This window comes from Eutrigla gurnardus (genome assembly GCF_963514095.1).
Source record: "Eutrigla gurnardus genome assembly, chromosome: 13".
NCBI classification, from domain to species: domain Eukaryota; kingdom Metazoa; phylum Chordata; class Actinopteri; order Perciformes; family Triglidae; genus Eutrigla; species Eutrigla gurnardus.
In genome coordinates, this window is record NC_139936.1 from 17586358 (window position 1) to 17609630 (window position 23273).

Below are 23273 nucleotides of genomic sequence, written 5' to 3' on the forward strand. Positions count from 1 at the left end.
TGTGGTTGGTATTGTAAAATTAAATATAAATGAAGGTCCACAGACTGTGGCTTTATTCACCAGCATCCACCAGTGATGCTTTGAGCTAATGCTGTTCTTCAGACTAGGTATGACTTAGTTTATGACTAACTGATGACCTTAATGGAGCCACAGTGTGCGGACCTTTTAGATTTTCATTGCTGTTGTTTTTGGTCCAGCAAATGTCTACAACCTTTTGTGTGGTTGTGCGCGACCACTTTACATTGCTTGGTAGTATTTTAAACTGAAGATTTACTGAAATTATTCCTGATAGAACATGCATTTTTAAGGTTGCAGTGAGTGAATTCAAATGTTTTTTTGTTTTTTTTAAATCAAACTTATTTGCCATTTGTTGCATGATAATTCCTTTTCCGCATCATTGCTTACAGGTTAATACACTGGGGACAAAACTTTTACGCAGCATCTTTTCAGTTCAGCAATCTTGCCTAGTTGGAGGGCATCAAATTCAACACGAAAAAGCAGATTAAAGTCAACAAACTCATCAAATGCTAAATGCTTCATCAGGTAATCCTCATGCGTCATATTTGCCACCAAAGGCCCAGGCCCGATATTGAAGAACAGGATTTTTTACATTCAGAAATTGCATGTGATGGTTGTGATAATCCTGTGAGAGATCCAGCGACCTCTTTGCAGAGAAAAACTGCAACAAACAAAGGGATTTGTCCTTGACGTCATGGATACAAAAAAGCTGTTTGATAAAAAAATAATAATAAAAAAACAGTCATAGGTGAGCAATGAGGACCTCAGTTGTAATATCTCATGATCTCATCCCCAAGAGTCGTTTCAGGAAGGATTGGAGGGATGAAAGGAAGGATGGACGGATGGATGGATGGATGGATGGAAGGATGGATGATGTTGCTGGGTTAAACTTCGAGCATCTTGGTCTCATGGGCAGTGCTGCTGTTGGAGAAGTTGTACAAACTAGGCACGTTGTTTGTAGAAAAAGTATGTGAGGTGCGCTCTACAGAGACAAAATGAACAGGGAAAATTCTTATAGATATAATGATGTCTGGATGTTGTTGTGGGAAAGAAATATGTAAGAGAAGTGGCATAAGTGATATTGTTGTGTGCAGAGAGATGCGAAGGAGGTGACACATCAAGTATGAAGAGGAAGAAACCAAATTAATTTTGATTAAGTACATCTCAGAGCATGAAAAACTTTGAGTGGTCACTTGTGATGCAGACTGGAGAAAAAAATAAAAGCCATCAAGACAAACTGCTTTTTAAACCTAGAACATTTATCGTTTTTTTTTCTCAAAAACGTGGTAACATTGAATTGTACAAAGTACCAACTGAAAGACTGCATGTGTGTTAGTGACAGAAAATGCCCGTAGTTCAAAAACAATCTTGGACAGAGACCAGTTTTGTCACTACAAGAGTATCTAAGACAGGGAGTTGGTATTCACAAATGAGATCTTAGTGCCCCGGGCAAAGAACAACACCAGGTACATCTTTGATTTATGAGAAAAAAAACACACCCCTTAATGGTACATTCCCGTCACACGTGTGAAAGACGGCCCGTCATCAAAGGCGATTTAAATTATGTACAGCTGTTGTACAAAATCAGAAAACCCTGCAAGGTGAATTCAGGAGTGAAGTATAGGCCTCAAAATGCTCACAAAGGTAGACTTCATCAGCTCGCACAAAACTGGAGGTGTATCCATTTGCATTAGCGTCAAATCATGTGCAAAATGAAGCAAAGCAATACTGCTCGTAAAACTGATCTGACTGCGGTTTAAAGCTGAGTTTACAGGGTGTCGTGTTGTTTGCTGAGAGCACTTCAAAACTTCAGGGTTTATTGACACTACAGTGGGACTTGTGCCACATGTGATCTTCTTTTCTATCAATTGAAAAGCGTCAAAGCATCAAGACCAGAATCTTTTCATGTTATTTTTCTTAATCAAATAGTTTCCAATTTAAATCAAAAGACGGCGTTTTATTTTACGTAAAGTCGTGGTTTGGCCGGTTGTGTTTAGACCAGTGGTTCCCAACCATTTCTGCTTGTGACCCCTTAATAAAAGGCCATTTCTCTTTGCTGCCGCTTCCTGGGGGTCGTATGTCTCAATTAAATAGTGATATTCTCTTTTAAGAATTGATCTTGAATTGATTGAAATTAAAGATTGGAGAAAAGTCCAAATTATAAAAAAGGTAAACATTTTAAGATTTCCCTCGTTTGCTGCCCTGTTAATTAAGTATTGACACCAGCTTTGGAACCACTGGTTTAGACGACAAACATTTAAGATGTACGGCACTGCCTCAAAATAATGACGTAATGTTTGTATTGGTACTGAAACTCAGGTATCAGCATTGACACCAGTCCTACCCCTGCATCAGATCCCACATCGACACCTGAGCCTCTCTTAAAAGCCTTTCAACTAAACCAAATGACCACGTTTAAAAAAAATAATTTGTCTGAACGCTTTTTGCACTTTCTGACAAAAATGTACGTTTTCCCAAGTTCTTCTTGGAGCACAAGTGCAGCAGCAGTTTTATCAAAAATGCACCAAGATATAGGACTTCAACAATAACAACAACAACATACATGTATGTAAGAACATACATTACCTGTGCTTTGTAAAGGATTTTCAAACCATTAGCTACCTGGTTGGTTTTGCTAAAACGACGCAAGTCTGAGTCTTCAGTTTGAGAGGTACTGCTGGATGCATAGCATAGCCCTGAGTTACATAACTTACATAAAGGGCTATTAGTTCCAATCATCAGACACAAATATACAAAGTCTGCAGGAATCTGACATTATGAGGCTCCAACAGCCAATTTCATAGTGAGCCTTTGGTAAATACATTCAGCTCCTGGTCATGAATCATTGGCAGATTCTTCTCAGGATGTTGCTTTCCTCTGGCACCAATAAATAAATGTTATCTTATAGCGACAGATAATTCACTCATAGTGCGGAGATTCTTTGGCCAGTCGGGTGGGGGGAAAATGGGATGATAATCTTTTCAGAACCCAGGTGTTTGAAAGCACGACTTGAAAAGCTAAAAGTATGTCATTGATTGTGTTTCAAATATATGACAATTGATTTTCAAAGCTTGTAAAGGGTTACGGGGCTAATTTGGTTTCAATACTTATAAATAACATTTGGCCTGAACTGATTGTTTTATTACTTTGTTGTGCTGCATCATAGAGAGGTTCAAGACCCATATTATGGAAGGAAAAAAATCATAGTGAATGCAGCAGCTCAGTAACATTCATGCAGCACCTTGAGGAGGCTTTCGGGTTGAGATTTGCTCGAGTCAGGTGTCAACCGGGCAACATCATCCCACATTATGTGATCCACAAGGTTTGATTTACACTATCCGTTATTTTGCCCAAAGCAAAGGTCAATCTGAAAGCCAATAAGTCAAAACAATAAGTGATTTATATTAGCAATGCGGTAATGTGATTCAATTAAGTGTCACAATGTCGTTACATTACTTTTAAAACGCCCAAGCAGTACTTTTTAACCTTAAAAAATACACTTCTTTTCTTCACATGTAATAGAGTTAAGTATTTTGGTGTTTCAGAATTGAAAGTATGGACCCGTGTTTACAAAAATGAGCAACGTGAACAAACCTTTCACATCCTCGTAAACATTCCTAACTTTCAGTTGTTTGCAGTGTTTCTCCTTTAATTTAAAATCCCTGTCAGTTAATTTGGGAGTGAGAGCAGGTTCTATTTCTATAGACTCTGACTTTAACACAACATACATGATGTTGTGGAACGGCATTAATATTATGTTGTGTTTTTACTCTAAAATTTCACAGCTGTGTGAAATGTAAAAAAACAAAAATACCCCCAAATGAACTTCAGTTAGTCTGCTGATATTTGTGTAGTTTATCTTTAAAAAGTATAATTGATTAAGGTTTCTTGTTGTAGCAGCAGATTCTACAAGCGTTTATAATCTAAGGCAAAAAAACAAACAAACAATTGACATTGGGGGTTACCATAGCAGCTTCATCCCAAGCCCAACATTTGGTATCAAGCCTTTTCAAGGGGAGGAGGGAAACAAAGGAATAAAACAAACATTTACAGTGTGCCAAACCACAAAAAGGAGCACAAAAAACGGGCGAATACTTCACTCCTTTTAGTAGGTAGGTGTGTCTCGGGGGTTGGATGGTGTCTGAGATTTAACATGATTGGTAAACTGTACAGGGTCCTGTATAAAGCCGGAGTAGGGGGCAGTGTTTTGAAGGTGAGGCAGGAAGGGCTCTCTCAGGCTGCACTACCTGTGGACGGCCAGATGCAGCCCATTGAGGGGGGTGAGCGGGTGGGGCGGGGAAGGGTGCAGCTCCAGCTGGGCCAGCAGGGAGAAGTGGTCCGAGGGGATGTGGGGGTGGGGGCAGCCGGTGATATTGTTGTCGATGAGCCACTGGCTGTCCAGCGGCCCCATCAGGCCCAGGACACTCATGTGGTTCTTGGAGAAGAAGATGTAGTCGATGACGCCCTGCAGACACAAAGACGTCATGTGATATCAATTTTGTGGTGTATCATGAATTGTTTGCTTTTTTTGTAAGTGACAGTACCTATACATTTTGCCTTAAAGAAAAGGTTTAACATTTTTGGAAAAATTTGCATATTGCCTTCATGCTACAAATAAGATAAGATAAAACTTAATTCTGTAGGAAATAATTTGAGCTAAAAATCGACCAGATATTACAACAGAAGTAACAATACAAAGTATATAAAAAGTAAAACTAACACCAGCATCTAATAGAATAACTTTAAAAGTAAAATACATTCAGTAATATAAGCGAACTCAAATAGAAAGTAACATTTGCAATGAAAACCGAAAGTAAAAAAAAGAGAATTGCATCAGAAAAATCCACCATAGGACATAAAAGGACACTGAATGAGAACAAAATGTAAATAAAAAGACCAGAAAAAAGAATATATATATATATCTATATATATATATATAGATATATATCTATATATATATATATATATATACACATACATACAGTGGGGCAAAGAAGTATTTAGTCAGCCACCGATTGTGCAAGTTCTCCCACTTAAAATGATGACAGATGTCTGTAATTTTCATCATAGGTACTTCAACTGCGAGAGACAGAATATGGGGAAAAAATCCTGGAAATCACATTGTAGGATTTTTAAAGAATTTATTTGTAAATTATGGTGGAAAATAAGTATTTGGTCAATAACAAAAGTTCAACTCAACTCAACTCTGTTGGCAATGACAGAGGTCAAACGTTTAATGTAGGTCTTCACCAGGTTTGCACACACTGTAGCTGGTATTTTGGCCCATTCCTCCATGCAGATCTCCTCTAGAGCAGTGATGTTTTGAGGCTGTCGCCGACTTCAAACTCCCTCCACAGATTTTCTATGGGGTTGAGGTCTGGAGACTGGCTAGGCCACTCCAGGACTTTGAAATGCTTCTTACGCAGCCACTCCTTCGTTGCCCGGGCGGTTTGTTTGGGATCATTGTCATGCTGGAAGACCCAGCCACGTTTCATCTTCATGCTCTCACTGATGGAAGGAGGTTTTGGCTCAAAATCTCACGATACATGGCCCCATTAATTCTTTCCTTGACACGGATCAGTCATCCTGTCCCCTTTGCAGAAAAACAGCCCCAAAGCATGATGTTTCCACCCCCATGCTTCCCAGTAGGTATCGTGTTCTTGGGATGCAACTCAGCATTCTTCTTCCTCCAAACACGATGAGTTGAGTTTGTACCAAAAAGTTCTATTTTGGTTTCATCTGACCACATGACATTCTCCCAACTCTCTTCTGGATCATCCATATGCTCTCTGGCAAACTTCAGACGGGCCTGGACATGTACTGGCTTAAGCAGGGGGACACGTCTGGCACTGCAGGAGTTGATTTCCTGTCAGCGTAGTGTGTACTGACGGTAACCTTTGTTACTTTGGTCCCAGCTCTCTGCAGGTTGTTCACCAGGTCCCCCCGTGTAGTTCTGGGATTTTTGCTCACCGTTCTCATGATCATTTTGACCCCACGGGATGAGATCTTGCGTGGAGCCCCAGATCGAGGGAGATTATCAATGGTCTTGTATGTTTCTTTTATACAGATAACAAGTGGAGGACATAAGAGCTTCTTAAAGAAGAAGTTACAGGTCTGTGAGAGCCAGAGATCTTGCTTGTTTGTAGGTGACCAAATACTTATTTCCCACCATCATTTACAAATAAATTCTTTAAAAATCCTACAATGTGATTTCCAGGATTTTTTTCCACATTCTGTCTCTCACATTTGAAGTGTACCTATGATGAAAATTACAGACCTCTGTCATCATTTTAAGTGGGAGAACTTGCACAATCAGTGGCTGACCAAATACTTTTTTGCCCCACTGTATATATATAAATAAAATATGTCTGATCACACATTCTAGTTTGTAAGCCCCAGAAGGGATCAGTTATTTAAGATTCTGATCTGGAAAACTTTCACAGAGAAAACACTGAGCCTAGCAGAGGGACTTTTTTTCTGGTAAATAAAAAAATCTATGATGAATCATTCTCCAACTGCATATTTATCATGGAAATTGACTGTTTTGGAAAACATTTTGTTGTATGGGAAAAGGAAAATACTGCTCGACCCTAAAGGCACATCCATTTGCCTGCATGTAGCTTTAATCTTCCCCGACTCTTTCCAGACCAAAAACTTTCTAGTCTGTAAAAACAACTTTGGATGGCGGATGTTTGCACGCTGTGCTTGACTCATTTCATTCTGCCTCTCTTACCATTCATGAGTCATCTGATTTGTTTATATTATTGCAAACAGAAACTGAGTGATAAGTCATCTAATGGCTTCAGTATAAAGATACTGCAATGAAAAATGTATTTGTACAAAAAAACAGGGATTTTCTTAAAAGTCCTAAATGAGCCAACAACTACTTAGCAGTTAAAGATTACCAATAACTATGAAACAAATTATTTTGATTATTGTTGGCCACTGTGCTGTATTTTTTAATCCATTGGTTTCCATTAATTTTTTGTACAATCTGAAAATCAATGAGCAGTAAACACTAGCTCACTCATTTGCTACCTTGCAGAAATGAATGGAGATCAATGGCAACCTGTAACAGAAGGAAATACACCCAAAAGTCTAAACTTTTGACACATGGAGGAGGCTTCTACCTTAAAGTCATATGTGTAGTTGGTGTAAGGCATCAGATTGTTGTCGTAGGCGCTCTTCAGGTGGAAGCTGTGTGTGATGCTGCCGTCCGAGTTGCCGTTCTTGCCATTGCAGTTGAAGTTGGTCAGACATTCACTGTAGCGTAGCTCCTTGAAGTCCTTGTGGTTCTCGGCCACTCCTCCGTTGCTCAGGTATTCCACCACACCTGGATCACACACAAGGGGAAACTTTTATTGTAAAGGTGCAGAGAGGACTAAAACTCATTGATTACATTGAAGTGTCCAAAATCTAGTGGCTGAAATCAATGAGTGCACTGAAGAGGCTAATACGCTATATATATTTTAACAAGGGTAGACAATCCAACCAGAGTCGGGCAGCGAGTTGAGGTCAGCACACAGGACGATGGGGATGGAGGACGGGTCAGAGGCCGGCGAACCGGTCACCATGGAGCTCGAGGCCCTCTCAGCGATGCTCTTCAGCTCTGACAGGAACATCATGGTTTGGATCAACTTAACGTCCGAGTACTCGGGGTCCCAGTGCATGTGGGCGTTGGCCACCAGGATCAGCTGCCTCTCCTGTGGTGGCTTCATGCCTGGAGACGGACATAAAAAAATAAATAAAAAAATATTTTATAGTCGATGAAAAGGCCCAGATGTTGAAATTCAAAAAGCACCGACACAGTAAAATGAAACCACTAAAGGGAAGAGAAGGAATTAGGGAACACAAGTGAAAAAGAAATAACATGTTCGGTCACTCTGGAAAACATGGAGCAAAGCTGTCCTTCTGAGTGATTATTTTAGACGTTCAAACCACAACAGAGCAGATTTATTTAACCAACAGAAATATTATGAATACTTATAACTTACTAACCTCTTCAAAAAAATCAGTAGTGCCACCTTGTGGCCAAAAGACATTACTGCAGATAAACCTTTCCTGAGTTTCTTTTACACGCAATGTTGGATGGCTCGTTTCGAGCTCACATCAATATTATTCATTTATTTTTGGCTACAGTACCTTGCTGCAGTGCAACTATGGATTCATGTACATAATATCAAGGAATAATAACACTATGTGTGGTATTTTTAACCGTTGAGCTTTAAGCTACAAATGTGTGCGTATACAGTAAATAATGCCCAGATTGAGGATGTACATGTAATTAAAATGTGAGAATGTGCTGCTTTTTCTGTGTTATATTATTGTAAATTGAATATCTTTTGGTGGTGGACTGCTGATCAGACAAAAAAAACAATGAAGATGACACCTTTTCTGACATGTTACATACCATCGGAGAACATGTCCTTGTTGACCTCGAGCAGAACAGCCACCCCGATATTGTCTTTGGTCATCACCCTGTTCAGCATGACCTCTGAGCCCTCAGAGTTGGCCATGGCCACCTGGTTGAACTCCACAGTGTGTTTTTGGACCAAAGCAAACCTGCACGAACACCCGAAAAACAAGCTAAATATCCACAGTGGAATTTAAAATTTCAGATGTAAAAGAAAATTCCTGCTACCGTTCAAAACTTCAGAATCAGCAGTTATATTAACAATCCTCATCTTTTCTTCAATAATAACCAGTTTAACAGAAATAAAAACAGCCTAATTCAGACACCAAATGAATTGTTAACAATTGAAACAGTTTGGGCCCCAAAAGAAGCATTAAGGGGCTATTCGTTATTTATTTTAAGACCTCTGATCACTTTATGCATAACACCCGAACAGTCCCATAAATGATTAAAACTTCCATCCCCGCCTCCCCTCCCAAAAAAACATTGTTTTCCAGCATCAGTGAACCTTGATATTCCACAACAGTGTAACTAACAAAGTTTGAACAATACAAAAATCTCCAAAAACACAACAGTATAATACAAAGTGAAAAAAACCCTCACTTCTCAGTCTTGAAGAACACAGCACAGCCGTCCACATGTTTCCTCTCCTGTTCAGAAACCAGTTTGGCACGAGACTTTGGGCAGAAGTAGCCTTCGTAGCCGCGTTCTTTTAGCGTTTCCAGAAACATGGTATAGTACATCTCCGTCTCCACCTCCTGCAGACACACAGGGCAAGAAATGTCACCTAAAAAAGTCAAATGTCCTTGTTTGTTTTTACCATATTTAGTCCACCTGATCCAGTTTCTTTTAGTCAAGTTTTAGTTGACTTTATTCACCAGCCCCGATGACGAGGATGTGACACAAGCTCCTCAAATGGACCAGAGGATGTTGGTAATGTTACCTTGGTTGGAATATGAACGGCTGCATATAAAGGGGACCGCTAGAGGAATATTCATTTTCATCATAGTAAGAATATCGTCTTGTATGGAATGAGAAAAAAAAACTGAAATATTTGATGCAAGTAAATGTAGTCTATGAGTCTGTTGCGTTGAAGGGTAATGCTTGGTGAAGTCCAGTCTGATAATAACTGCACTGAACGGCTCAATAAATCAGCTAAAACGGTTCTTTAAAAGGTCACAGATGACTGTAAACTGCTACAATCATGTAAAATCACAGCCAGAGAAAAGCTGTGCAGAGTACGCTTACCCATTTCCTGTAATAGAAAGAAGTTAGTAAACAAGTTTGGATCCTGTGTTAAATGACACTTTAATCTGTAGCCATGCTAACGGTACATATGGTGGGTTGGTTCACTGGCCCAGACTGAAATATCTGAACCATTATTAGATAATTTGATGCAATTGTCATCACTGGAGGACTGAAGGCGTCGTCTGCTTCGTGTGAGAATCCCCTTATTTACCTGCAGGCTGATGATGTCAGCGTCACAGCCGGTGATTTCCTCCATGATGCCTTTCTTCCGGTACTCCCAGTTGAGGGCCCAGGATGGACAGTAGCCGTACAGCTGTCGCGTGGCGTACTTGTCGCACAGCACGTTGTAGCACATGACTGTGAACGCGGCTGCAGAAAAATACAAAATGATTAGTGAAGATCCATTTGCTGAAAGATCTTCGGTTGACCCCCACAACTAAAACGTATACAAGGACCATTTTGTTTATATTTTCGACCTGCAAACAGCTTCCTTGGACAACTAGTGTTGCATATACAGAGTTCAAACCACGTTTTAATGGTAAAAAAAAAAAAAAAAATTCAAGCACTTTTCAGGCACCCTAAAGCAAACGTTTCCAGACTCTCAAAGCTTTCGTCATCTAAATTGCTATACATTTGTACCCATTGTACACATTGGCACTTTATTTACTTTACCAGCTGTTCAACTGAAACATTCTCTCAGATTAAGTTATTTCAAATTACTTTTTGAGAGGCATGAATAGAGAAAGTTATTCAGTCCTAAAGAAGTAAAAGCAATATAACACATTTTGTGAAACAGAACTGTTTCATATTTAAGGAAGGTGTAACGTGCTTTGAGCCTGTTCATACCTGTGGGACTCATTTCGTCTCGCTCTTTCAGAGTGATCCAAGGTCTTTGGGGGAGCTGCTCTGGGTGCACTGTAGAGGGGAATTGTGGATAAAAACACAATGGTACACCTGCTATTATACTCATGCTAAGATACGTTTCATAAATTGCCTGTTAAATATGCATGAGTTCCAATAAGCGGTTGTGTGGTAAGGTCAAAACGGGCAAGCCGTTTACCTGCTAGATTGTCGAGCATGTAGTTCAAAAGCTTTCTGGTTCCGTCAGGCTCCTGGTACAGATTGAGGATGTCTTGAGACAAAGGGTTTCCTGCAAAGCAGTTATATAATATATGAAAGGGCAATATATATATATATATATATATATATATATATATATATATATATATATATATATATATATATATATATATATACACACAACACACACAACACACATTAAAGAAAAGCCTCACCTTTCAGCCCCAAGGTTTGTAACTGGAAAAGCCTCCCAAGTTCATAAGGCAGAACTCGTAAAAGATTGTTGTTTAAAAGCAGTTCCCTGCAAGAAAATAGGACATAATTATCAGTTGCGTCTCAGTCTTTCACAAACGTGATGATGTATCACGATGTGATGGATTTGGTGATGGATTTCAAAACATCTACCATGTTGTCCTTTGGTGTCACTTCAATTTAGTCTTCCAGTCATAATGTGGCTTTTCTTATCATCCTAATTTTGTTTGTCAGTTTCGAGCGGGGTTTTTCTTTTTTGGAGCGCCGCATGATAATTACTCCCACCTGCACATTACATAATCTTCCTCTTTCTTCTGAGTGTTTGATCGCTGTTAATCATCGTGTCTTTGATCACTTTTCGTCTACGCTTTGAAAATGTTTGGCACGTAATCCCTTGAATGAATCCAAATAATAATTTGTTTTGGAGACAAAATAGACTTTGTTAAGTGACGTGAAAGCTTTGTACAAATTAAGTCATTAGAAAGAATTAATCCTTTGTGTGAATCTCGAACCAGTAAACAAATGTGAGCGGATATGCTGAGGAACGGAGGAATTATCCAAACACGGCTGACTTCCCAAACACAGATGCACATTCATTAAGTTATTATTTATTTAATTTCATGACACAAACATTGCATCTGAAATGTTTATTGGGTCTGAAAATGTCAAAGCTGTAGTTAGTATTGCTGTCGAAGTTTCAAAAATTAACTGCAGACTAAGCTTTACATGAAGGGATTTCCTAGTTTAAATTATGACCATATCCATAAACATGTGAGGCCACTGTCATAGACCATCATCGAGCTCGTAACCAAATTGAAGATAGCATAACGATAAGTTCCTATTTCCTTGCCATTGAGTATCGAGGATATATTTTCTGTTGATGTCCCTGAAATCCCCAAAAGCATCTCTGCTGGACAGGACCAGCCTACCTGAGAGAGACCATGTTGCCGAGCTCGGCGGGCAGGCTGCGGAGCTTATTGGACGACAGGTTCAGGTAGACCAGGTTGGGCAGCTTGGCGATGTCCGGTGGGATGCGGCTCAGGTTGTTGTCATTGATGTGCAGCGCCGTCAGGTGCGTGAGCGTCCATAACGAGCTGCTCAGGCTCCTCACCCGTCCTGCGCAAGACAAACTTTATTTAAAAAAGGACATCACGTCCAGACACAGATTTTATATGGCTATTTTATAGGTTCAGAAAACAGATGATATTACTGGTTTTATTTTCTGGGAAATATTTGTTTCCTTTCAATCCTTTTAACTTTAGACCTTTACCATACCAAAACAAGAACTTCATTTAGTTTCTCAGCCCAAATCTAATTGTTTACAGGGTGGAAAACCACATGAAACAGTATCTAGGCCATCATGTGACACTTAGACCAGACTCCAGCAGAGCATTGTTGGAGAACTCTGGGGTCCATCATTCTGAGTATTAATTCACATGTTCATGTGGTACATGTGGAAGTGAGTTTGTAGCTTTTATACTATCAAGTCTGCGTCCTCGCTGGAGGTTCGATCGGCGGCCCCCTCTCTCTCCCCCTTTCACTCTTAAGATAGTTTTAAATAAATGTCTGTCAATTAATCTGCAACACCAGAAATTAATAACTACCTCTCAGCTTCAGTTTGCACAAACAACAACAAACTGAAAAGACCTTGAATACAGTGCAAGTGAGATAATAAAAATGTCAAGAAGCTTCTCACCCACTTTGATATGTTGCTTCATCTCTGTGATTAAAATTAACAGTAGTACATTTTCCAGTTTCTAAAAACTGGACTTACCATGTAGAAGAGTAGTATGATGCCACCTTATTGTTCATGTTCTAAAAGAAATGTATGGCGGTGATTTTCTCTCGTGGTCTGTTATGGTAGAGATTAATAGCTGAGCTTCAAGGCCTCAGTTTGGATGTTTTCAGTAAAAGCAGATCCAGAGGGAGGAGTTAGGGAGTTAGTTAGACTGACCAGAAATCTCGAGCTCGGCCCAGTAAGACTTCTTCCCACTGGCCACCTCGTCCGCTGGCATGATGGTGTAACATCTGCGGGGATCTGGAGGATCATATTTTTCCTTTGGCATACCTGTTAATCTGAAAAACAAAACAAGAACACTGATATTATAGTCTAAATTGAGAGACCAACAAACACTGGCATTGAGGTGGCAACTATTCTTCCTGCCATGAGCAAGTCCAAAAGTAATAACAGTACAACTTAAAAAAATAATAAATAAAAAGCACTCCTTGGGGCACCTTTTATGCAAAGTGAAAATCATAATATATAATAGCATTTTTAAATACCAAGTAAATAAATAAGATTAATTCATGTTAATTTAAAACAATTCAATAATGCATATAATCATTGTCCACATAATTGTATTAATCAAAATGAATGCATTTTGGCAATAAAACATATTTTCTAGTTCTGTATAAATATTTGTCCTTTATCAAAGTTTTTGTGTGTTTACTAAATTTAAAAGTGCCAGCCATGCTGAAACTAATTATATATGTTTTATTATTGATTGATGCGCCAATGTTTGTTGTGTGGAGACACACATTTCTTCTCAGGTGGATCAGAATAAACAAACAGCAACGATCAGTCGTGACAAAGACGTCACAGTCTCAGTGAATGGCAAGCCCCCAAAAATTCTCCAGCCACCTGCAAAATATTTCCCCAGCCATTTAAATATACAAAGAAAAAGGTAGCGTGCGGGGTCAGCAACCTCTGCCTGCGTTTACGGCACACGGCTGCATGGGAACCACAAATCCTCGATCAAACCGGAGCCAAGCCACAGAGGAAGCACCTGGAGGACAGGTGTGACCACTGCAATGAAACCTGTCCTCTATATGAAGAGATGACACACTGATGTCAGTTTGTTTCATTATCTGCAATCCAGACAGAGAGCCGCTACTCAGAAAAAGCAACTACGAGCCACAGCAAACTAAAAAGTTATGCTAACACATGCCAACATCAGCTCAGCGTTACGATCAACAGTCAACACATTTTTGTATTACTCTTCTTCGATCTCACCCCTAAACTGGCTCATACCAGAAATATTTTGAAATAATTCCATTAAATTCCTAAAGCAGTGATCATAGGACAAAAAAAGGAAAGCATGTCTAATCGCTGACATGGGTCGACTCTCGTCTGAATCCGGACTTAAGTCTCAAACTTCTTTCTTGATTTTATTAATGCATGTTTGATTTGTTGTGGTTTTACAAAATTCTGTTGTCTAAACTAATAATTTCCAGCAGATAGATTGTTTATTCATCCCAAAGGTAATCCAAGTGTTATTGCAGAATGATATAGCACTTATAAGTTTAGGAGTTTGGGCTCATGCAATGTGTTCACACTTCATTGCTTGAAACTTGATTATTTTACATTTGCTTAACTTGTGATGTATATCAACACTCGAGAAATGTTCTTATTGAAATTGCAACCAGACACAAAAACCATGCAAAGAATTCCAACCTGTAGGTCAGCCTTGTTTAACTTTTTGAATGGTGCAGTACAGAAATAAATCAGACCAGCTGAAGTGAACTTGCGTTGTTTTAATTTTGACCTCGATTTCAATGAAATTGGAGCTGGTCTTGAGTCTAATTTGGACTCTCTATGTACTGCCATGTGCTAGAAAAAAAATGGAAACTCCATATTTCACTACCATGTAGCATATTTAACAACATTATAATGAGACATGCATTGCTGTTAGTAACACACAAAAACGTTTCCAAAGCCAGGAAACATAATGGATGTGTTCAACACGAAAAAGGTTTAAAGTTACGCTGCAGTTTAAGTGACAAGGTGTTCTGAACTAAATGTTCTTGCTGATTAAAATGACCGTATTGTTTATCATAGCAACTCAACAAGCTTTTTCTCAGACACCACAAGTATGGTTTGAAAGTACTATTCTTAACAAGTAAAAAAAAAGTCTACGACACAGGAATCCATTACATCTGCTTTAGTAGCAGCCATGCATTCTGCAGGTCCAGCATGCAGCATGAGCTTGCACGTTATTTAAACTTCCCTGCGGTCAGTCTGCTGCCTGCATGGCTCGGGGTCACGTATAATATCGCATGACTTATTATCCACTGACTTCTGAGCACCTCGGAGCAGAAGAAGCGGTGTGATACGCGTAGAGCTTCCATGGGGTTGAACAAGTTGGGAGAAGACTTGCATAACTTGTTTACACACTAATGTGTCACAAGTGAGCGGCTGCCGGCAGCCAGGCATATATATGGCCTGCTGGCAACCGTTCATGTCTGCAGCCACACAGAGACGGTGGCAATGGCGACTTTCATCACGTCTGGGATCATGATCAACATTGTTTTTTGAGGGGGGGCTCGGAGGGGAAATCCCCCTGAGTCTGTTGCTTTAGGAGCTTATTTTCACAAGGCGGGAGTTTTTTTTGTAAATGGAAAATATGTACCGATGGCAATTACCCCCCAACAGCTGAGTATCCAAAGATAGCTGTAATGTCAAAAGTGACAACTGACAAGCACGTAACGTAACATGGACGGGGCCCCGTTCACAAGACGTCCGGCCCGTCGCTCACCAGCTGTCACACCTGTGAAACACGCCCTCCGCTCGTGTCTCGTTTTTAACATGTCCAAATAATTTAAATTGTTTGAATATTGTTTAAAACAGAGCACGAACAGGGTCGACCGACATGGAGAGCTAAAAAGCACGGCGCTGGATTTGTTTGGCTAGCGGCAGCTGGGCGCATGCCGCCCGGGCTCATCGAGGCGGACCGCGGGGGCAGACTCGTTGGTTTACAAACGGATGCGGATTTAATAGTGAAATCGGACCCGGGACAGTCTGGACACAATGTCCGCAGCCTGAGAACAAAGTCGGAATTAACCTTACCTTCATTCGGGAGCGGTAGCAGACGATATATAGGGGGAAATGGCAGAAACATGCAGACACGGCTGTTGAACCCGTTTAGACCCTGAACGTCTCGGAAACCGAAGGAAGAACAACAAACGCGACTTCCGCTCGTACTCGTCCGCACGCGGCTTGCACCCCTGGATCTTGCCGAGTTATGGAAAAGTGTGTCGAAACTATTTTTTTTTTTTTTTAATAAATAATAAAACAAGACGTTGCTAGAAAGACAGCGTTTACTGCCCCTGCTTTTCATATATATATATTTATTTATAAAAATATAATTCATATTATATAGAGATACATATATCGCAGATGATGTTTTAAAACATGTAGAAGCCACTGAAAATTCGGCAAGCATTTAATCCGGTAATAAAATGTTCTTGTTCAATAAAATGTAATTTTATGAATGCCTCTGTATAATGAAAATGGCTAAATTTATCAATCATTCATTAAAATAAGAAAATAGTGGTATATCAAATGCATGCCGAATGAAAGTGGACCCTAAATATTTAATGGATGTCGAGTTTGAGTACTTCTTAAAAAGGCTGGTAATCATAGATAGGCAGTTTTTAAATAGAATTGTCGTTTCACTTCCAAGGTGGAACTGTTCAGCGCATATCTCTGTTTCCACACGGAGCGGCGGAATTCCCAGACATGGCAGTCTGCACGCGCACTGTGTGGAAAGGTCAGTTGTTTTGTGTATTTTAGTTTAGTCCAAGTGACAGTAAAAATCCACGTCAAGTATTTACCAAGAGCAGTACAAGCTAATTATTTCACTCGTGTCTTTTGTTTCCGCGTTTCTGTTAAAGGGAAACGGTATTTGTAGCCTGCTAGCTTGCGTTTCGCTCACTAGCCATCCTTCATAACGAGTTTAAAAATCACATTCATACCTTGCGCAGTGAAGAATCCCACACATGGGGCAACATTACTTTATCATATCTTGATCATTGAAGTTATCCTTCCAATTCGGCATTAATGTTATATAATTACCGCTTTTAAGTAAAGTAGTTTAATCGTCTTGTTAAGAGTGTCCTTTAACCAAAACACGTCGTGGTGGACTGTGACGAGTCGTGCTAACGAGTAAATAAAAAGGCCAATAGTTGGTGAAGTTAAAGCGTTGCTATATCATCATGTCTTTGCCGACTTAAAGAGCTAACATAATTGGTTCACAGAAAACTGTAATATCATATTGGACTCAAACGTTACACATGTGGCATATATAATTTCCCTCTGCCTAATGTTCAACCATTTCCACTCATTCACTGCAAGCATTTCAGTGTCGCTTCAGCTTCTCAGCATCCCGCATTCACACAGCAATCTATGAAGAGATCGTCCTTCTCTTTGAATTTGCTTTCATCCTGTTTTTCCTTAGATTATCACTTTTAATCTACATAAATATATACATTTAGCAGCATTATTCCAATTTCATGCAAATAGCAAAACCATTACAATATGTATGCAGACTCTAATGCATAGGAGATAAACTTGTAAAATGTTACAAGATTTAAATTGTTTATAAATATTTCCTCTTTGTGGATTTAATTTTATGAAGCCTACATATCCTGCTTGCCATCAGCTTGTACAGCATCCTCTGATGGAATAAACAGATTCTTCCTGGCGTGCTTAGTTTATGCAGAATTATAGTGTTTTATGATATCATAGAAAACAGTGCTTGAATGCAGCATCATGTGTCCACGGAAAGCAAGCACCTGTTTGGGTTTAATGGAGGTCATCCTAACTACCACATGTGTGTTTAATTTCTTAGCATCTTTTTTCTCTTTTCCAGTTTTCACAAGATGTCAGAGGCAGCTGCTGGGTGCCGGAGGCGCCACCTACACGGGCGTTTCACAGACTGCACCGAGGCTTCTGCCTGTCAGGTCTTTAGCAGCTGTCAAGTGAGTTAACAAACCTTTAGTTTAGTAAAACCACCCAGAAAGGATTTTCACTTTGTTGTTGCACATATAAAATGTTGCAGTGTGAACGATGAAATGAAGAGCAGACAGATTTTGGCTTAGTGACTCAGACGTTTCCCATCTTCCTCATTGTTTGCCAGGGTGCAAAAGAAAGACAAGAAAGAGGGCACAGAGAAGGAGGTGAAGAAAGAAAAGAGGGTCATCGATGACAAAGACAGACATAAGCCCTACGGCAAGACGGCATGGGCGCCTGTGGACGATGTGTACGTTATGAGGTACTACCCTCGTACGGTCTACGCCGCAGCAGTCGCCATCGACATGCTGAAAACCTTCCAGATGCTGGACTTTACTCCCCACAAGCAGCCTGTTTACGTTGATCTGAGGCTGGACATGAAGTTGGAGAAAAAGGTAATGACAACACTGCGAATGTGGAATGAATGGAAGTCTTTTCTTGCAAGTGTTTTTTAGGGCAATTTTGTTCTCTTATTAGATAAGAAAAGAAATGGGGGATGACGCAACAAAAAGCAGACTCAAACAGGTGAAATTGTCGGAAGGAGCTCCCTCACTTTTGACTTTGGAAAGCTGTGGGAGTTTCTGAAGTTATTCAACCATCCGACAGGTAGCTCTGATGAAGCATACAGGTCACTTAAGGCCTGAATCCTGTAAATGAGTTAGCATTTGTACATGCACTCTGTTTCCTAAGTCATTGGTTCACACAAGCTTCAGAGATTTTAATGTTTAGGTCTTATAATATAAAGTATGCCAATGAATACAACTCCATTTTGAAGCTTCAAAAAAGGCAGGTGTCTCGTGCTCATGTGACTGTAGTGAAGTTTCCTTGGATATTTAGCGATTGAGTAAGTAACAATTTTGATGTTGCGACAACATCGCGACTACATTAATATAGTAGATAGTAAGTAGTAGTAAATAGTCTGCATCCAAAGTTGACACTCCGCATGAAGAAGCTTCATTTAATCGTGCATTTCAGCAGCCCTCAGCTCCTCTGACTTAAAGGGTATGGATGCATTAAATCCAAGAATCTGTCAGGAAGTTTGTTTTTAGTCACTATTCAGAAATAGCTGCTTCATTTTTAACCATCTATCTGGATCCTCAGAATAGAGCAGAACGGCAGCGATAACAGTTGATCACCTGCCAATGTATCTTCTAGGGACTAATTTTAGGAGTGGGACTTGGCGGGCATGTTTGGCTTCCACAATTCTTGAGTCATATTTACTGCATCAGTCTTAAGTAGTTCTGGTTAATCAGCAAAAACAGTGAGACACGGAGGAATAAAAACCGCATGAGTCTGTTTCCACATCACAGCACTGCAGAGCCGCTGTGTTGACCAGACAGTCCACATGAGAAAGATTTATTTACAGCCTCGCTCTCATCCGTCTGTTTCTGCAGAACCATGCAGAACCAATGTTCCTCTGCATAATAAATACAGAAAACTCCAGAGAAATGAAAAATTAAAGTGGTGTCGGAATAGTTTTAATACTTGATAAGCAGAGCTTGCTGTATGACTGGCATCCCTCCTTTTTTTAACTTTTAACGCTGTTACTGAAATCATTTTTCTTTTCTCTTCACAGAAAAAGGTCGACGCCTTCGTCAGCACGGTTCATTTACCACACCCCTTCAAGACGGAGATGAACAGAGTTTTAGTTTTCACCGAGGTAAAATACTTTCTTGTTCTTACTGAATCTTAACTTCATTGATTGCATGCTGTTGATCATTTTTTTTATATTGTCTGACCATGACTCAGATGTGTTGCAGCACCTTTTTATTTGTCGCCTGGATTTGATTAATATTCCTGTCGAGCAGCACAGGTTGTGGGTTGTAACTCAGATGCTGCATGTTAACGACCGTAATGAGCAACACTGGTGGGGTCTGCCAGACTTTGACACTCAAATCAGAGTTAAATTGGTAACGTGGCCCCCGTTTGTCTCTGCAGGATGCTAATCAAGCAAAGGTTGCACAGGAGAACGGAGCTGTGTTTGCTGGAGGAACAGAGCTCATAGAGCCGGTGGGTTGCTTCATATTTATATATATATATATATTGTCATTGTGAGCTGGCTGCAGTCTTTAATCTAATCAGATTTCATTAATTTCCAGATCTTAGATGACGAGGTTTCAGCAGACTTCTACCTAGCGGTGCCAGATATACTGGCGAAGCTCGTACCGCTTAAAAATAAACTTCGTAAGAAGTTTCCAAAGAGCAAGAGGGGTAAGTTGGTAGTCGGAACAATATGTCACCCAGATATAAAAGCTGCTTTCCAGTCATCTAAATGTTGTGAACATAAAAGTGTAAATGTATCCATTGTCCTTCTGTCGATGCTTAGGCTCAGTCGGCAAGGACATTCCCAAGATGTTGGAGCTGTTTAAAACGGGTCATGAGTACATGGTGGAGAGCGACTGCTACATCAGGACGCAGATAGCCACGGTACGTCTACGGAGATCTTTCAGTCAACAACACCAACACCAAGAGGAGGCTTTCAGTGTCCAGGCAGATTTACGCTCTACTATTTTAATTCATCAAAGCTTAGAAAAACATGATTGTATAAGCATAAGTTTATACTCAAGTGTGCTCCACGAGAAGACTGTGGGAAATGTTGTGTGTAAACCGGCTTCCTTTGTCCCTTTTGTATACATTTCTGTGCTTCTTCATTTGTGCTTCCAACATTTTGAATTGCCAAAACGTTAAATTGCAAAAATCAGCAAGGGGCGGTTGTCCTGTATGCCGTTTTAACGCAGGAAACACAAAATCATTCACCCTCCTTTAAAAAGAAACACGGCAAGATCCATTTCCCCCCCAGGACTAACACCAGTTGAACACTCTGCATGTATTATACTTAAAAAAAAAAATACAACCTCACAAATTCAATTTGAAGGCAGCACATTGTGACTGTAGTTGTATTTATTCAGTAGTTAAACCTTCAGAAAGACAAGAAAAGGCTAAATGTTGTTCTATAAAACCCTTGTTTAGCTGCAGCAGTGATTTTATTTCCTCTCCTCTGCACAGCTCGACATGCCCAAAGAACAAATCTATGCCAACCTGCAAACAGTCCTGGTGGATGTCTGCTCCCACCGACCAGCTCACATGGGTACGTTCAGCAAAACCAATGAACCACAAACAGACAACTGATTGATTTTGGTTGATTTTTATTTTTATTGTCAAGTCTGCGTTGTATTCTTGTTATTCAAATTAACATTATTGTCATGAGGTTTCAAATCAATCTGCGTTTAGACTGTAATACCACACAACACTAATGTTCACTGTGATGAATACTTGATTTCCATAATGTATAGAAATGTATGGAGACTCATTTCTGCTTGGCCAAAGAGGATTGTCAGCTAAAGTATAAATGATTTATAGTCGAGGGAAAATCTGAAGCTAAAAAACATTGTTCTGGTCCTTCAATGACCGGATGATGCAGCTCTTCTCTGCTGATACAAACTGACAGCATCTTCACGTTGTTGGAGTTAATCGATTGTGATCTTCTTGACATTTTCATCACTTTCCGTCCGATAATAAGATTCAGATTGTCATCATCGGCTAATGGGCCGTCATTAGAGGGAGACGCTCAAATGAACTGCAATATAATGGATTGTGAGCCTGCTAAATAAAATGTCATTAACAGGGAAGTGAACTGCAAAGCTTTCAGAAACACCGTGAGAGAAAGTGGTGACATGTTGTGACCTGATATCTGTCATAACAAGAACTCTTTACCTCCAGTTATCTTGGAGCTCTGTCTTGAGGACCGTATTGCCAACGTGGGTTTCTTGAATTTCCTTCCTGTAGTGGAACAGATTGTGTTCTGCAGTTTGCATGAATTAAACCGTCTGACGTCATGCTTTGTCAGGTCTGTCTGCAAGACAACAAGAAAAGGAGGTAGAGCGGGTTGGCTGGCAACCGCAAGATTGCCGGTTCAGTCCCCGGCTCCTCCTAGCTGAGTGCCTGGTGTCCCTGAGCAAGACACCTCAGCCTAATTGCTTCTGACGAGCTGGCTGTCGCCCTGTGTGGTTGACTCTGCCGTCGGTGTGTGAATGTGTGAGTGAATGGGTGAATGTCAGTCATTACTGTAAAGCGCTTTGGAGAAAAGCACTATATAAATGAGGCCATTTACCATTTTAAAACATCTTCTGAGCTTGTTTTCTGAATGTCTGGATTGATGGGTGCTAGGCTATGCTAACATTGTAGCTGCTCCATCAACTCAAAGTAACGTCATCTAGACATAAATACTGCAGCGAGTGTGTCGAGCCGGGCCACCTGGCCTTTTCTCAACCATCAGCTGAGAGTCCTCTTTGAGTTTTTGACAGCGAACATTATGCAGCAGTTGAAATGTCTGACAAGAGGTGCACAAGGACGTTGGGCAGGATTTAATTTCCTCTGCACCCAGTCGTCAAGGATCAGAAGATGTGAATACTTAGTGTTAACTTGAATAGCTGAGGTTCTTTCTTTATGCATTAATGTCTTTTAAAGAGTCATTTGGACAGAATTTAATAGCTGCAGCGGGGGCCGAAACAAGAGGACCCCAAGGGGCTTATGGGAGTTATACACGACAACAAGCACAACCATGTGCTGATGGTGCAAAAATAACTATTCATGTATTAAAGTAAATACGTGGGAGAAATGAAAGCCTGCAGGGGATTTGTGCCTGTTTTAAATAAGAGAGACAGAGGATGAGTGGGTGAGAGACACTCAAGGCAGCTGGTGAACATAATCTCATGCAAACTGATGCTCAGCTTGATATGGATCCAACATCTTCAAGATCCTCATTCTGTATTTTCAGTGTTGCTATCCAGGGACAAGACATGACATGTTCCCCTCTTTCCAAAATATGCAATTATTGTTTTGTAATGAATTAACTGCAGGACAAATAACATTTCTTCACAGTAAAACATCTGGAGGCTTCAAGTTTGACACGTCTTCCTCTCCTCCTCCTTTCTCCCTCAGGACCTTTCATCGAGCGGGCGATCATCGCCAGTCACACCAGTGAAGCTCTGTGGGTCGACAGCACAGACGTTTTACCGAAACCAGCAGAGGACAAGGACCAATGACCTGCCCTCACATTGTAAATATTCACTGTATTGAATAAAGTATTTGTTCTTGGAAGTTCTTGTATCTATTTTTTGTATTTAATATCCCAGGAGAGCAAAAGGAGGACAGAACGTACAAGGTGACTTTTATTAATAATCACCCACAGGAAACTACAGCTCCATAAATCAGCTGATATTGTTGTTTCACAGGACGTTGGAGGTCCATAGAAGCTCTAAACAGGTTTGAGTGTTATCTGATTTAATGCTTCTAAAGCATTTAAAATAAAGCTCTTTATTCTCACCCAGAGGAAGTTTGATATCACACTGTGTATTTGTATTAATTACACAGAGAATTGTTAACATTTATAATTAAATTATCCCGAGGTTCGTTTTACTGGTTTGTTTTTATCGTCTTTAAAATCAGTTTGAAATCTATTAAAAAGTGTTA

The 23273-nt window shown here is 40.1% G+C and overlaps 2 protein-coding genes across 2 annotated transcripts; one reads left to right on the forward strand and one right to left on the reverse strand.

Annotated features, from left to right (window-relative positions):
* Window positions 1–1256: 1256 nt before the first annotated feature.
* cnot6l (CCR4-NOT transcription complex, subunit 6-like) lies at window positions 1257–15980 on the reverse strand. The gene is made up of 12 exons (XM_084025871.1): window positions 15858–15980; window positions 12966–13087; window positions 11941–12127; window positions 10975–11060; window positions 10740–10829; window positions 10526–10594; window positions 9891–10048; window positions 9035–9189; window positions 8429–8580; window positions 7511–7738; window positions 7149–7351; window positions 1257–4483 (listed from the first exon to the last, which is right to left on the reverse strand). Exons 2-12 carry the CDS (start codon window positions 13075–13077, stop codon window positions 4262–4264), a joined length of 1662 nt encoding a protein of 553 aa, XP_083881997.1. The 5' UTR covers window positions 13078–13087; window positions 15858–15980; the 3' UTR covers window positions 1257–4261.
* Window positions 15981–16500: 520 nt separating this feature from the next.
* On the forward strand, window positions 16501–22901 carry mrpl1 (mitochondrial ribosomal protein L1). Its single transcript, XM_084025872.1, has 9 exons — window positions 16501–16560; window positions 17662–17770; window positions 17929–18196; window positions 19378–19461; window positions 19740–19811; window positions 19901–20012; window positions 20128–20228; window positions 20808–20889; window positions 22743–22901. Exons 1-9 carry the CDS (start codon window positions 16530–16532, stop codon window positions 22844–22846), a joined length of 963 nt encoding a protein of 320 aa, XP_083881998.1. The 5' UTR covers window positions 16501–16529; the 3' UTR covers window positions 22847–22901.
* The last annotated feature ends 372 nt before the right edge of the window (window positions 22902–23273 follow it).